Source organism: Pseudopipra pipra, chromosome Z (assembly GCF_036250125.1).
Source record: "Pseudopipra pipra isolate bDixPip1 chromosome Z, bDixPip1.hap1, whole genome shotgun sequence".
NCBI classification, from domain to species: Eukaryota; Metazoa; Chordata; class Aves; order Passeriformes; family Pipridae; genus Pseudopipra; species Pseudopipra pipra.
In genome coordinates, this window is record NC_087581.1 from 53,445,019 (window position 1) to 53,458,817 (window position 13,799).

The 13,799-nt window shown below is 38.1% G+C and overlaps 1 protein-coding gene across 3 annotated transcripts in view; it reads left to right on the plus strand.

Moving 5' to 3' along the window:
• TRPM6 (transient receptor potential cation channel subfamily M member 6) overlaps positions 1-13,799 on the plus strand; it is an 85,490-nt gene that overhangs the window by 24,180 nt on the left and 47,511 nt on the right. The window contains exons 10-17 of one of the 3 annotated variants that reach the window (XM_064642884.1): positions 3,126-3,198; positions 3,315-3,415; positions 6,941-7,075; positions 7,521-7,574; positions 9,910-10,050; positions 11,371-11,505; positions 11,843-12,170; positions 13,176-13,328. In XM_064642884.1, the coding sequence (XP_064498954.1) occupies positions 3,126-3,198; positions 3,315-3,415; positions 6,941-7,075; positions 7,521-7,574; positions 9,910-10,050; positions 11,371-11,505; positions 11,843-12,170; positions 13,176-13,198 (990 nt within the window). In that variant the 3' untranslated portion in view covers positions 13,199-13,328. Of the gene's footprint in view, positions 1-3,125; positions 3,199-3,314; positions 3,416-6,940; positions 7,076-7,520; positions 7,575-9,909; positions 10,051-11,370; positions 11,506-11,842; positions 12,171-13,175; positions 13,405-13,799 lie in introns of those variants that run through there. The other 2 variants (XM_064642882.1, XM_064642883.1) reach the window with 2 other exon arrangements.

Sequence of the window (13,799 nt, forward strand, 5' to 3'; positions counted from 1 at the left end):
CTGTGCTAATTTCTATATTGAGTAGCCCTAGAGAGCCCACTTAGTTGACTTCTAAAGTTTCAGCGTTTGTTTATGAAATGACAGCCTTTCTGATTTTAGTAAAAGGCCATATATCTTTGTTTTCACTGGAAAGATCAAGTAATTCCTAGTTTTTTGCTTCTCTAGTAGAGTGTTATTTATAATTTAGAAAGGTTTCCTTCCATTCTTCTACTTAAAACAGAATTTTCCTAGAACTTGTAATGCAATGTACTCTTGTGATTTGCTGGTATATTTAGGAACTCAAGTGCTCATTTGCAAGGAGAATCATAGAACCACAGAGTGGTTTGGGTTGGAAGTGACCTTAAAGACCATGTAGTTTCACCACCCCTGCCACGGGCATGGACACAAGATGAGGTTGTTCAAAGCAGCATCCAACCTGGCCTTGAGCACTTCCAGGGATGGGACATCCACAACTTCTCTGGGCAATCTGTTCCAGTGCTTCACCCCTCTCACAGTAAATAATTTCTTCCAAACATCTAATTTAAATCTACCCTCTTTAAGTTTAAAACTGTTACCCCTTGTCCTATCCCTACGCTCCCTGATAAAGAATCCCTCCACATCTTTCTTGTAGACCTCATTTAGATAGTGGAAGCTAGCTACAAGGTCTCCCTTGAGATTTCTCTTCTCTAGGCTAAACAATCCCAAAGGAGAGGTGCTCTAGTCATCATCTTTGTGGCCCTCCTCTGGACATGCTTGAGCAGGTCCACATCCTTCTTATGTTGGGGACCCCAGAGCTGGACACAGAACTACAGGTGGGATCTCACCAGAGCAGAGTAGAGGGGAAGAATCACAGAATCAGTTAGGTTGGAAAAGACCTCTGAGATCATCAAGTCCAACTTTTGACTGAACCCCACCATATCAACTAGAACAAGTGTCACATCCAATCTTTGTCTTTTTTTAAGCACCTCCAGGGATGGTGACTCCACCACCTCCCTTGGCAGTAGATTCCAATGTTTAATCACCCTTTCTGTGAAGAATTTCCTCCTAATGTCTAACCTGAACTCCCCTGGCACAGCTTGAGACTGTGATCCTTTGTCCTGTCACTAGTTGCGTTGCAGAAGGTGGCGGTTGACTACAACCTCCTTTCAGGTAGTTGTATAGAGTGATAAGGTCACACATGAGCCTTCTCTTCTCTAGGCTAAACAACCCCAGCTCCCTCAGTTGCTTATCACAGGACTTACTCTTTAGACCCTTCACCAGCTTCATTTTCCATCTCTCGACTCACTTCAGCATCTCAATGTCTTTCTTGAAGTGAGTGACCCAGAACCGGACACAGGACTTGAGGTGCAACCTCATCAGTGCTGATTACAGGGGGACAATCACTTTCCTAGTCCTGCTGGCCACACTATTTCTGATACATTTCAGGATGCCAAGTGGCCTTTTTGGCCACCTGGGCACATGCTGGCTCTTGTTCAGCCTGGTGTCAGCCAGCACCCCCAGGTCCTTTTCAGTTGGGCCACTTTCCAACTACTCTATGCCCAACCTGTAGCACTGCATGGACTTATTGTGGCCAAAGTGTAGGACCCAGCACTTGGTCTTATTGAACCTCAGGCCATTGATCTCGGCCTATTTATTCAGCCTGTCCAGATCCGTCTTCAGAGCCTTTGTATCCTCTAGCATATTGACACTCCCACCCAACTTGGTGTTGTCCTCAAATTTACTAAAATTTTACTAAATTTTACTAAATTTACTAAAATTACTAAACTTACTAAATTTACTTACACTTGATCCTCTCATCCAGATCATCAATAAAGATATTGGACAGAACTGTGCCACATACTGCTGGCCATGCTGCTTTTGAGGCAGCCTAGGATGTAGTTGGCTTTCTAGGCTGCCAGTGCATATTACAGTTCTTGTTGATCCTTTACCTAAGTCTTTCTTTCCAGGACTGCTTTCAATTCATTCTCTTCCCAGGCTATATTTGTTCTTGGGATCACCCTGACCCAGGTACAGGTCTTGCACTTGGCCTTGTGGAACTTCATGAGGTCTACACACCTCTCAAGCCTGTCAAGGTCACTGTGGATGGCATCTCTTCCCTTTAGAGTATCAACACCACTCGGCTTGGTGTCATCCACAAACTTGCTGAGTGTGCATTCGATCCCAGTGTCCATGTCCCCAGCAAACGTCTTAAATAATACTGATTCCAATACTGACCTTTGAGGGACACTTCTTGTCACTGATCTCCACTTGGACACTAAGCCATTGACTGCAACTCTTCTGAGTGCCACCATCCAGCCAATTCCTTGTCCATGGGGTGGTCCACCAATCAAATCCACATTGGCCTAGTTTAGGGACAAGGATGTTGTGCAGGACATTATCAAATGCTTTGCACAAGTCCGAGTAGGTGACATCAATTGCTCTTCCCTTATCCATCAATGCTGTAATTCTGCAATAGAAGGCCATCAGATTTGTCAGGCATGATTTGCCCTTAATGAAGCCATGTGGGCTGTCACCAATCACCTCCTTATTTTCCATGTGCCTTAGCACAGTTTCCAGGAGGATCTGCCCCGTGATCTTGCCAGGCAAGAGGCAAGACCTGAGACTGACTAGTCTATGGTTTCCCAAGTCTTTTTTTCTAGCCTTTTTAAAAATGGTAGTTATATTTCCACTTTTCCAGTTACTGGGAAATTCACTAGTCTGCCACAACTTTTCATATATGATGGAGTACCAAGTATTTATTGTAGGAGTAATGACAATTGTAGCAAGGATCACTAAAATGAAAACTACCCAATGTATTTTCAGTATTTTTTGTTTTACTTTATTTGAATGTCTGTTTTCTAGTTGAAAACTGAGTGGATATCAAACATGCTACATTTCTATATTTCTCAGCTTTAAAGGCTAATCAAAAGGAAATAGACTCATGGAGACTCATGCAGTAGGTTGATTCCAGTTTGCCTGAGATGCCATTGCATTAAAAAACAAAATGGTGCATTTTCTGTCTGAAACAAAGGAAAATTATGTCTGGGCCTTTGCCATTGTTTGTGTTGAAATATGTATAATTTAATCTACCACAGCCCATACCAAGAAGAAATAACTACAGACTTCTCTGCCTCACCTCAAATAGTATACTTCTGCAATTCTAACAGATAACCATATTTGATGCGGAGTCTGAAGATGAGCAGGACATTGATTTGGCAATTCTGACTGCACTCTTGAAAGGTATTGAAAAATATGACCTATTTTCATCTGATATAGAGTCTCATTGACTTGCCTGTTCAAAGCAAAGAAGTGACATTAATGTCTGAAAACTGCTAGATCCTTTACTTGTTTCCTAGGTACAAATATGTCTACTTCAGATCAGCTAGGTTTGGCATTGGCCTGGAACCAGCTAGATATTGCCAAGAAACATGTACTCATTTATGGACAACACTGGAAGGTACAATTACCTTTTATTTTTCACAGTGTCTTTACACTTTATTATGATGACTAATTTTCCATGATTTACATTTGTCAAGCTTTAATTAAGAAATCATTCGATGATTGGAATCAGTGTCCTGTAATCTGCTGTGATTTTGGAGGGGCATTATCCTTAAAACTGTGGAGTATTCAACTGCAGAACGCATCAGATCTCATCTGTTTCTCCAGAGAGGAGTTGACAATTATCAGTTGTCAGGGATATTTCATTTTAGCCCAAAACATTCTTTTCTCCAAAGATGTAAGCTCTGAAGGAACATTGCATCTATTTTCCTTGCTCTAGACAGAAATACAGAAATCACAGTGTAAATCACCAGGTTAAAAAAAAAGTAAAATTAACTGTGGTAACATTATCTTAGATATCGTTTCTTAGGAATACCCACAATGAAGGCAAGCCATGATTTAGACCTACATTAACTATATCTATGTGAAAGAACATAAAGTAGGAATTAAATCATAAACCCATAAATTGTGGTTTCCAAGTTTTCAGATGTAATCCAGTATTTAAGTATAACCTCCCTTAGCAAGATTTTTATGTACATAACATGATTTTTATATATGACAAATATAAAACTATATGCCTTAACATGTTTTTCCCATTTTTATAAAAGTTAGTATTTTGCTCAAGAAATAATATCTGATGGTCCCAGAAGTACTTCTTAAGTTTTCTCTGCCAAGAATTACAAGGTTGATTTTTCCAGTCCCAAGTGTTTCTTCTTTAAAATGTAAATTTTGAGAAAGATACAGTTGTATATATATATGAGTGGCCATAGCTGGTTGTTTGCCACAACAAGAGACCTGAATTTTTTGTCACCAGCCCATACTTTCCTGTGGTGTGTAAAGCTGAAGGAGGACTATGCCTGAGATGTCTACAATTAAACATCCATGAATTCAATATTGGATATTAGGAAAAATTTGTTCCCCAAAGCAGTTATCAACCATTGGAACAGCCTACACAGAGCGTGGTTGAGTCACCATTCCTGGAGCTATCTAAAAGACATGTAGAGATGTGGCACTTCATGACATGGTTTAGAGATGGACTCATCAGTGTTAGGTTTGCAGATTGACTTGATGATCTAAAGATCATCAAACTAAGTGATTCGATGATTCTGTGTGTGTGAGAAGTAAGGAGTAACATCTTCCTAGTCCCCACCTCTTTAACACACAAGAGTTTAGAGAACAACTGAATAGTTCAGCCTCTTTATTCCTGGCTCTTCCAAGGTGATTATCTGTTCAGTTTTTCCATTTTTCTGACCATATTTTCTGCTCTTCTGTGTGCTTTTTTCAGATGTAAAAGTCATCTATTGAGACAGGCAGACCAGCACTGTACTCAATTTTCTAATTTAGATATTTAGTGAAATACTAATATTTTACAGATTGTTCTCTATTCATCTAAGGATAATTATCTAAGAATAAATCTAAGATAACTATCTAAGAATAATTATCTAACAATAAATCCTTATAGGTTGTATGCTTTTTTTTACTGGTTTCTAACTTGTATTCATGCCTTGAGAAGGTAGGTCCACTAGAATTTTAACCTTGCTTCCACTTACTCTACCGTATTTACCCATTTTCTACTGTCTTCCATGATGCTGTTACAGGGGTTGAATTCAACTGTACTTCAGTTCCCTGGGAACTCATAGGTGAATACATTTTGCTACCAATTTATGGATGACTTCTATAGTCTTTTCTACCGACACTTCAATTTGACACAGTTCCTCAGATTTTTCTGCCATAAAGAACAGCTTCAAGTATATGACTTTCCCAAACTGTTCTGTAGTGAGCAGGGAGGCAATGAATTAGTTTACTGTGTCTGCAATAACCTTATCTCCTTGAGTGTTTCTTTTATACGCTGATTATCCTCTGACCTTATAGATCCACTGGCAGGACCCCTACTCCCACTTCTCTGCTTCTGATATGTTTGAAAAAAATCTGTGTACCTATTCATATCTATTTCAGTACAATTGTTCAGCAGCATTTGATATGAAAAGCCATTGTCAAATAATGACTATATTCCCCACTTTCAGTAAGACATAAAGATCTCATAATAAATAAGCCTCAATCTTTTGCTTCTCCAAGCAAAAATTAAAATGACATATACTCCTGAAAGTTTTTGTTTTGACCGAGCAGAAAAAATAATCTTAAATAACAACTACTTTCTTCTTGCACTGGAAAAAAAAAAGTATAAGCACAGTATTTAAGTTTGCTTTTAAATTAGTTGCTTTCTAATTAAAGAGGTGTAACCCTCTGACTGTCAGGAACTGCCAGACCTGCAATCATCAGAGGCTACAGCTTCTGCAGGGTTATTGTGATTGTGTGTTCAAATTTTGAATTATGTTTTTAAGCAGCAATTTTTAGGTGATTGTAGAGTCTTAGTATATTTCTGTCTATGTAAGTGTTTCAAGGAAACATGCACAGTTAGGCACAGATTGTGGCCATTTCTTTTAGAACTCTGGTCCTAGAAGTTCAGAAGGTAAAGACTGTAATGAGCTGTAATTATGTTTCTGCTCAAATGTCAACTCAATCTCAAATGGACTTCACACCAAAGAATGTCATTCTAGTAGTTACCAAATAGCTGTCTAAACCTCTTCAGACACACTGCCGGCTCAAGGAATGACTGCTACAAGAAATTTAATACAAGAATGGTCAGTCACTCTGAGATATTTCTGGAAGAAACGCCAATAATTAAGGATCAGTGCATAAGTATTGTTTTTACGTGTGAAAATTCTGTCATATTTATTGGTCATCTTTTGACATAATTTCTGTCAAACGTCAATATGTACACAGAATGGACTAACTTCAGGCTAGGAGTAACACCTGCCCCAGTGCCAGCCTCCTCATTCTGCTCGCCCCACTGCATTTCCTGTGCATACATGTTCTGTAGAAAAACTTTATGTGAATTTATATGAACCTCATATGTCTAACTCCTTTGCTATTTTGCATGTAGAAACCTTGCTGAGCTCTGCACAAGTGCCATGAGTACAGTGCTTTCACTGTTTGGACACTATTGTAGGTAGATTTCTGCTTCATGGTTTCTTTAAGAGAGTTTATTCTAATACATGTTGCCTCTTATTTGAAAAAAATCTGCTTTAAAGAAATTTCAGTTCTATAGAGAGATTTTGAAATAGAGTATCTTGAAATATCTTTTGTCATATGTCAAAAGAAAGGCTTCCCTCCACCCCGTGCATTATCCTACATTGGCTTTTGAAGTGAGTTAGAGAGTAGAGAATGTATTAGCAGAGTCTAGTTGTAAAGTTACATTCGTAGAAGTCTCTGCAGATGTTGGGTTTATGGTAACTCAGTTTTGCTTCTCCTCTTTGTTGGATTTTTTTACACAGATGCTTCCTCCAGCATATTTTTCTTTTGTACTGTGCACTTTAAAGAAACATAGTCATTTTGGTAAAGGGATTATTAGCTGTTCAGGAATGTTTTATTTATTTCCAAATGTAATTTTCTAAGCTTTTCCTCCAACTCTGTCCATTTGGAGGTTGGTGCCTTGGAAAAGGCAATGCTGGATGCTTTAGTGATGGACCGTGTGGATTTTGTGAAGCTGTTAATAGAGCATGGAGTGAACATGCACCATTTTCTTACCATATCTCGTTTAGAAGAACTCTACAATACGGTGAGTATTTGGAATTCCAGTGTACAACTGGAAATTAATGGGTTTTGCTAATTTTTGATTGTAATGTGGGATTTTTGGGTTGGTGTACCAGCTAGTTATTTTTGATTCACTATCTTAGACCAGACCGAGTATTCACATGAAGCTTATGACAAATAAGTTCAGATTTAAATCCGGTAAAGACATGCTTGTCTTGCTGAAAATGCTGTGTTGTTTAGACCAAAGCTATATCAGCTTCTTTCTAGAATATGTCATGATTTAAGATAGTAGATGTGTTGCAGATTAGTGTTGAAATATTTTTGAAGAGACTTGTGTGTAGATGTTGAATGGAGAGAGCTTCAATTGCAGTAGCTTATTCTGAAGATTTTTTAGCTGATTTCTTTTACTGTATTGATTTTCTAATGTAGAGTGGCATGTTTGTTTACTCTCTTTTCTTTTCACACCACAGAAACAAGGACCATCAAATCTACTGTTATATCACCTAGTTCGAGATGTGAAACAGGTAATAGACATAGGAAAGGCTGGGGAGCAAAAATGGTAGCTTAGAACTTCAGTGTCCACTGGCACACTGCTACTAGATAACACAGGGAAATTTTAGGAATAGAAGTGATGGGTTCATTATTATGGTCCTATATCTGCTAAATGGTTTTATCTTAATCCCATTGATCCCCTAAGAAATTAACTAGCACACTTCTATTGAGGCTCCCAAGGATCCTGTACTTTAGTTTCAAAGCCAAGCAGTTTGTGTAGATCAGACTTTCCTTCTCAAATTACTAATGTGACATTATGAAGTGATTGTACAAAAGACTTAGTGAATTAGTGCAATAATTACTGTCATTGTTTTAGGGTTTTCCTTTTTTCCCCCAAGCTAAAATATTCTTTCCTTGTTGAGCAATAACAAAAAGATACTGTGACAAAATATAATGTTATTTTAGAGTGTTGCTTTGCCTAGCAGAACGGAGGGTGGCAGTGGATGACTACTGCATGTAGCACTGGCTCCATCAGTGTCAGCCTTGTTATTTGGGTACATCATTAATTTATTTCATGTTTCTGTTATCTATTGTACCTCACAGCACTGCTTAGCCAGGAAGGGATGAGCTGTTACTTAGGCATCTAGACTTCACTGCAGGGGATTCCTAGATCCAAAAATAGATTAATTGGCTAGTTCTTTCCAGGGTATGAATACTAAGATAAAATCCTAATCTTTGGAGAGTTCTGTTGTATTTGTGGTGTGATTTTATTATTGTGGGTGATTTTCATGTCAATCTCATTTATCGTTCTTTAGATAGATGTATGATATTCTGATCTCCATAACAAACTGTTTTGTGTATTTTCCCTTATTGATGAACATATTCAAGGTCTGATTTATGTGAAAGATCTGGAAGAGCTTGGTGTTGAAAAAACATCTAACTTATCCAAGCTGAAAAATCTGTCTCCCTCACTGATACTGAAGTAATTGATATGACCCCTCTCCTAAAATCCATGCCCTGTATGTATTTCAGGACACTTTGGGAAAACTCAGCGTGTGATCTGAAGAAAAACTTTTGGCACTTAATATATGTTAATGGAATTTATGTAAAAATTATCTGCACAATATCAAAACTTTCTATGCCATTGTGTAAGCTAAACTTACTTGGGATCTGCACTCAGGGCTAAATGCTGTAAACCCTTTTTCACTGGAGCTTCTGTTAATATGTGTAAGTGCTCTGTTAATGGGTCATGCAGTTGCAGTCTACTATGGTGACACAGTAGGTGGGACAGTCACCAGAGTGATGTGATCATGGATTTCAGAATATTTTCTCCATTAGGGTCACCACCTTTGATTCTGCTTCATTTGAATGGAGATACATTGCAGTCTGCTCGGATATCATAAAATGTGAGGCTTAGTGCAGAGAAGTATCTACAAGTATAGATAGTCAGAAATATTTGCCTAACTAACTCTCAACAACAGAGCTGACAAGCTCCATTCAGTGAGATGTGCTTTTGCCCCAGAGTGTTCAACATGTTGAAGCCTTCTGCTTCTCAAGGCTGGGTGGCCTTAGCTGACTATTGAAGTCTATTGAAAAAAACCTCAGTCCAGAAGAAAGACTTTTCACAGTCTGAAAGGCATGTACTGCTAGAAATACATAATGTCTCAGATCCTATTTATGTACAGGCCCATTTTTCACTTTAAAGACTTGCACTTTAAGGTTTTACCAATAATTTTCACATCTGTGTGGAAAATAATCTGTTCTTCAGAGAATTTGTCACAAACTAAAGGGTGTGGGAAGGACAGTGAAGGTACTTTAAGCAGAAGTGGTGAGAGATTCAGAAGGTAGAGCTAATGCACATACAGTTTCTGTCCTAGTTGACAAGAGACAGTCTTGAGCCTCTACAAGGCATTTCCAGTCTCCAGGAACTGTCTGCATCATTAAATACATACTTCAGCTACTTCTTGATTTTTAATTAACGAATGAGCTTAATGACCAAATCACCCCATGCTAGTTTTCTCTTGTTATGAGGAGAAGATTTTTGTCTGTCTCTCTGATGTTCGTGATTGTCCTGAAGAACGACCACCCTCACAGCTGAATGAAGCCGGTCTTGGGATCATGCATTATATGTCCCTATGCAACATGTGTACAGTCAACTGTAAACGTCACATTTTTCAGCCTGAAAATGGGATGTGCCTGTGTTCTCTTTCCAAGGGAGTTCCATATTCCTAATGAATGTATACAGTTTCCTGAGAGCAGGAGCTCTCAGTTGCACATTTTTCCAGACTACCTCTTAGTAGGGCTCTGACATGGCTGACTGTGGTATGTAATAGCATCATGAAAAGTTTGTGACATTTGGTGTTTCAGAATACCCTTCCTTTGGATTACAAGATATCACTGATTGATATTGGACTGGTAATAGAGTACCTCCTTGGTGAAGCTTATCGGAGCAGCTACACAAGGAAGCATTTCCGAATTCACTACAATGATCTCTACAGAAAACATAAGGTAATTTCTTCAAAATTACTACCACTGGTCTTCAAGAAAAGCCAAAATGTGACACCTGAAAATAGCTCAGGTTGTCATTGTGGTTTGCCTGAAGAGCATCAGTTAAAGGTATGCCAGACTTGTCTGTTTTATGAATCTCTTTGCCAGCTGTGGGGAGGTTGCAAATAAAACAGACAAATCCCCAAGAGTACCAATTGTTAAATTAATTCAGTAAATTTACCTTTGTGTCCAGTAGTTGGGTTGTGTTCTTTGTCTGTCATCCATTAATAAAGATCAAGAAGACTGCACCAACCATCGTTTTCCCTTTTCTGAAGCAGTTGCATGTTTCTGTTCTTGCAACTTGAACCACATCACAGAAATAGTGAATTCCACATGCCTTGAACTAGACTTAGGGTGTGTCATCATTTTCCCTGTTGACTTTCCAAAACCAGTAACTTAAAAGGAGCCTAAACTTCTCAATAAATTAGCTGAATATCATTGCCAACATCACTCCATAAAAATTCTACCCAATTTTTATAGTAGAACTGGACTTTGATTGAAGTAGTTCCACATGTTGAAAAACAAACAACAAAACCCTATCATCCCCATGAACTGCTTTCATGACTAAGAGAAGAATCTCAGGAGGATCAGGGAAAATGAGAAAAAATAATGAAAACTGTTACTTGTAGTGAACAGAAACAGAGAAAAAGTTTCCTGTATGTCACTAGTTTAATACAATGCTTAAAGAAAGATATATGAGCAGTTGTAACACTTTTCACTGTTTGCTGATGAAATATAACCTTAACAGGAATGGATGAAACTTTATAATCATATAACTAAGTACTACAGGAAAGAGCATTAGTGATTCAGCTTGTAACATTCTTCCCTCTGTGTCAACACTGAACAAAATTTATAGGGATGCTAGATGTTCAAAGGAAACAAGCAGCAAAAAATTCAGAGACTTCTGTTTTCCAAAGGACTTATGGCACTTTATAAAAAAGGTTGGCACTCAGAAGAGCTTCCAGTTGGATTATTCTAGTCTGGTACAAACCCTGTTGTTGTTTTAACTGATGGATGCTATTTGGAAAATCAATATTTTGAATTCAAAGTTTCAGAAAAATATATATTTTTTTAACTAAGATGTGAAGCAGGCTATTTTTTCCTTTGTTGTATAAGCTCCACTGGTAGTTATGGTGATTACTGACTCACTGGTTTTTGAATAACATCAGTTTTCCACATGCAGTATTGCAGTCAGAAAGTACAAGCATATATCTACAGGCATGAAATCATATCTAATTTGCATTTCTTTCCTTGTGTTTTGTGGTATGCCTTTGGATCTAGAGAGTACTCTCCAGCTTTTCTCAGAGCCTGTCTCATTCCTTTCATCAGAGTAATAGGATGAATAGTGGAATGGGATCTACTGAAAGTACTTTGCATTCTCAGTTCTTCAGAACAGCACAGCCTTACAAATACAAGGTAATATAATTGCTTACTTTAGACTTGGGGATCTTGGAGTCACAGGGTTTGGAGAATGCCCAACACTCTGGAAAAGGAAGCTATAAAAGGCACGGATACCGAGAAAGGAGTATTTTTCCTTCAGTAGTATTACCAACTTCTTAGCGTTGGTAATCTGAACATGATCCTAGCTTGTGGTTTATGACTTGAATATATATAGCTATCAAACAATTGCAATTGTTTGCAATATCAAATACTTGCAATTCAGATTTGTGTGCAGTTTATTCTTATGAATCTGAATCTCAATCATTTGTTGGGATTTTCTTTCTTTTTTTTTTTTTTTTAAACAAATTTACAGGAAAGATCCAGTGCTTTCCATAAGTATAAGAAGAAATTAAAAGAGGATATAAACTATGCAGAGAATTATGAGTCAACTGGCTTTATCTACCCCTATAATGACCTCCTGGTTTGGGCAGTATTAATGAAAAGACAGAAGATGGCAATGTTCTTCTGGAAGCATGGAGAGGAAGCCATGGTCAAGGCTGTTGTAGCTTGTAAACTCTACAGGGCAATGGCACGTGAAGCTAAACAGAGCAACATGGTGGATGATACTTCAGAAGAACTGAAGAAGTATTCAAAGTATGAGTTGTCCCTTCAGTTAATAAAGTTCTGCAGTGCTTGGAATGGTTAGATATTTTCCTAATCCACTAAGAGTTTATAGGGTTAGTGATCCCATGGACTATGGGATATAAAACAAATTATCGATATTATATAATGGATCTATGTATTGGTGTGCAGTCTGGTTGAGAGTTAAAGAAAAGCTATTTGTATATTCCCTAGATGCTTTTTTGAAAATTAAATTGTAAGTGAGTAATGCATGGATCTCTGTCTGCTAAATGGTCAAGTGAAAGGCTGAAATTTCCCTTACAGTTCAATTTGTTAAGAAGCCGTATGGCACACAGGTGTTGGACTTTTCAAATCTGTAACAAGTAGTAATGAACAAACTAAAATCAGTGCTAAAATCCTGCTCTGTGTAAGACTAAATCAAAAATGTATCCTGAAATAATTGAGTGAATAAAAGGAAAGTAGACAAAGAATTTTCTTCAGGTTTGCAATTTTCAGTTGGTGTTTTCTGATAGTTTTTCTTAGTAGTAATATATTTTAGTTAGTAATATATCTTGTGCTTTTTAGACTTCATGCCTAAAATTCAGGTACAATAAAAATGTACTGCCTTCTTTTGTATGCAGCTCCAAAGCTTAATTTGAAGGAATTGTAGTTTCCTTGGAGAGTGTTGCCTACAGAGATGTTTTAAAGCCTGTTTAATAGAAGAGACTTTTGCAACTGCCTGCAGTGCTTGCCCACAGTGGTGATGAATCTGTTGAAGGATATACACAGAATTTCGTAGGGTCCATTTTGATCACTGAGAGAGCTTAAGAACAAAACAAATAAAAAAATAGAAAACAGGATGACTCTAAACCTTGTGATTAGGAATAAATGGTTAAGTTTACTCCCTAAAATGCTTTTCACTAGTTATATTTTTAAAGCAATGAGAAAAATGGGAGAAGGCATGCTTACTCAGATTTCTAGTTGAACTTTAGTTACGAGAGTATTCACAACAACCTCTTTGCAGCAATGATTCTGAGTTTGGATAGATCCCTGTTATATTGACTGTTAATTCTTTTCTGCTTTAGGGAATTTGGGCAGCTTGCCTTAGATGTGCTGGACAAAGCATTCAAACAAAATGAGCAGATGGCCATGAAATTGCTGACCTATGAACTGAAAAACTGGAGCAACTCAACTTGTTTAAAACTAGCGGTTTCTGTAGGCCTGCGGCCTTTCATATCCCATACATGCACACAGATGCTGCTGACTGATATGTGGATGGGACGCTTGAAGATGCGGAAGAACTCCTGGTTTAAGGTAACACAACTCTAGCTTTTTCTGAGTATTTAGAAGCTCTTTAGATGCTTTATGCTTGTTTTGTTGGTTATGAACATGGCTAATGCAGCTTCAGACAGTTGTGCTTAAGCACGTGTTGGAATGTGCACATATGGAAAACAAAAGAAAGGCGGGGGGGGAACGGTACTTGCTTCTGGTTTATTTCTTTGCAAAAGCACCTATGGGATGACATTAGGAGAGGGGATTTGTTTTCCTATTCCTATTATGTTCCCATTCTCTCAGCACCCTTCAGTCCCCCCTTACCTGCTCTTGGTTCTGCACATTGCTTGTTCCCTGGCAGAGCTGCTGATGGGAGTAATGCTCTCTGAACATAGGAAGTGGTATTGTAAGCATCCCCAGATACCATGGCACTCTTG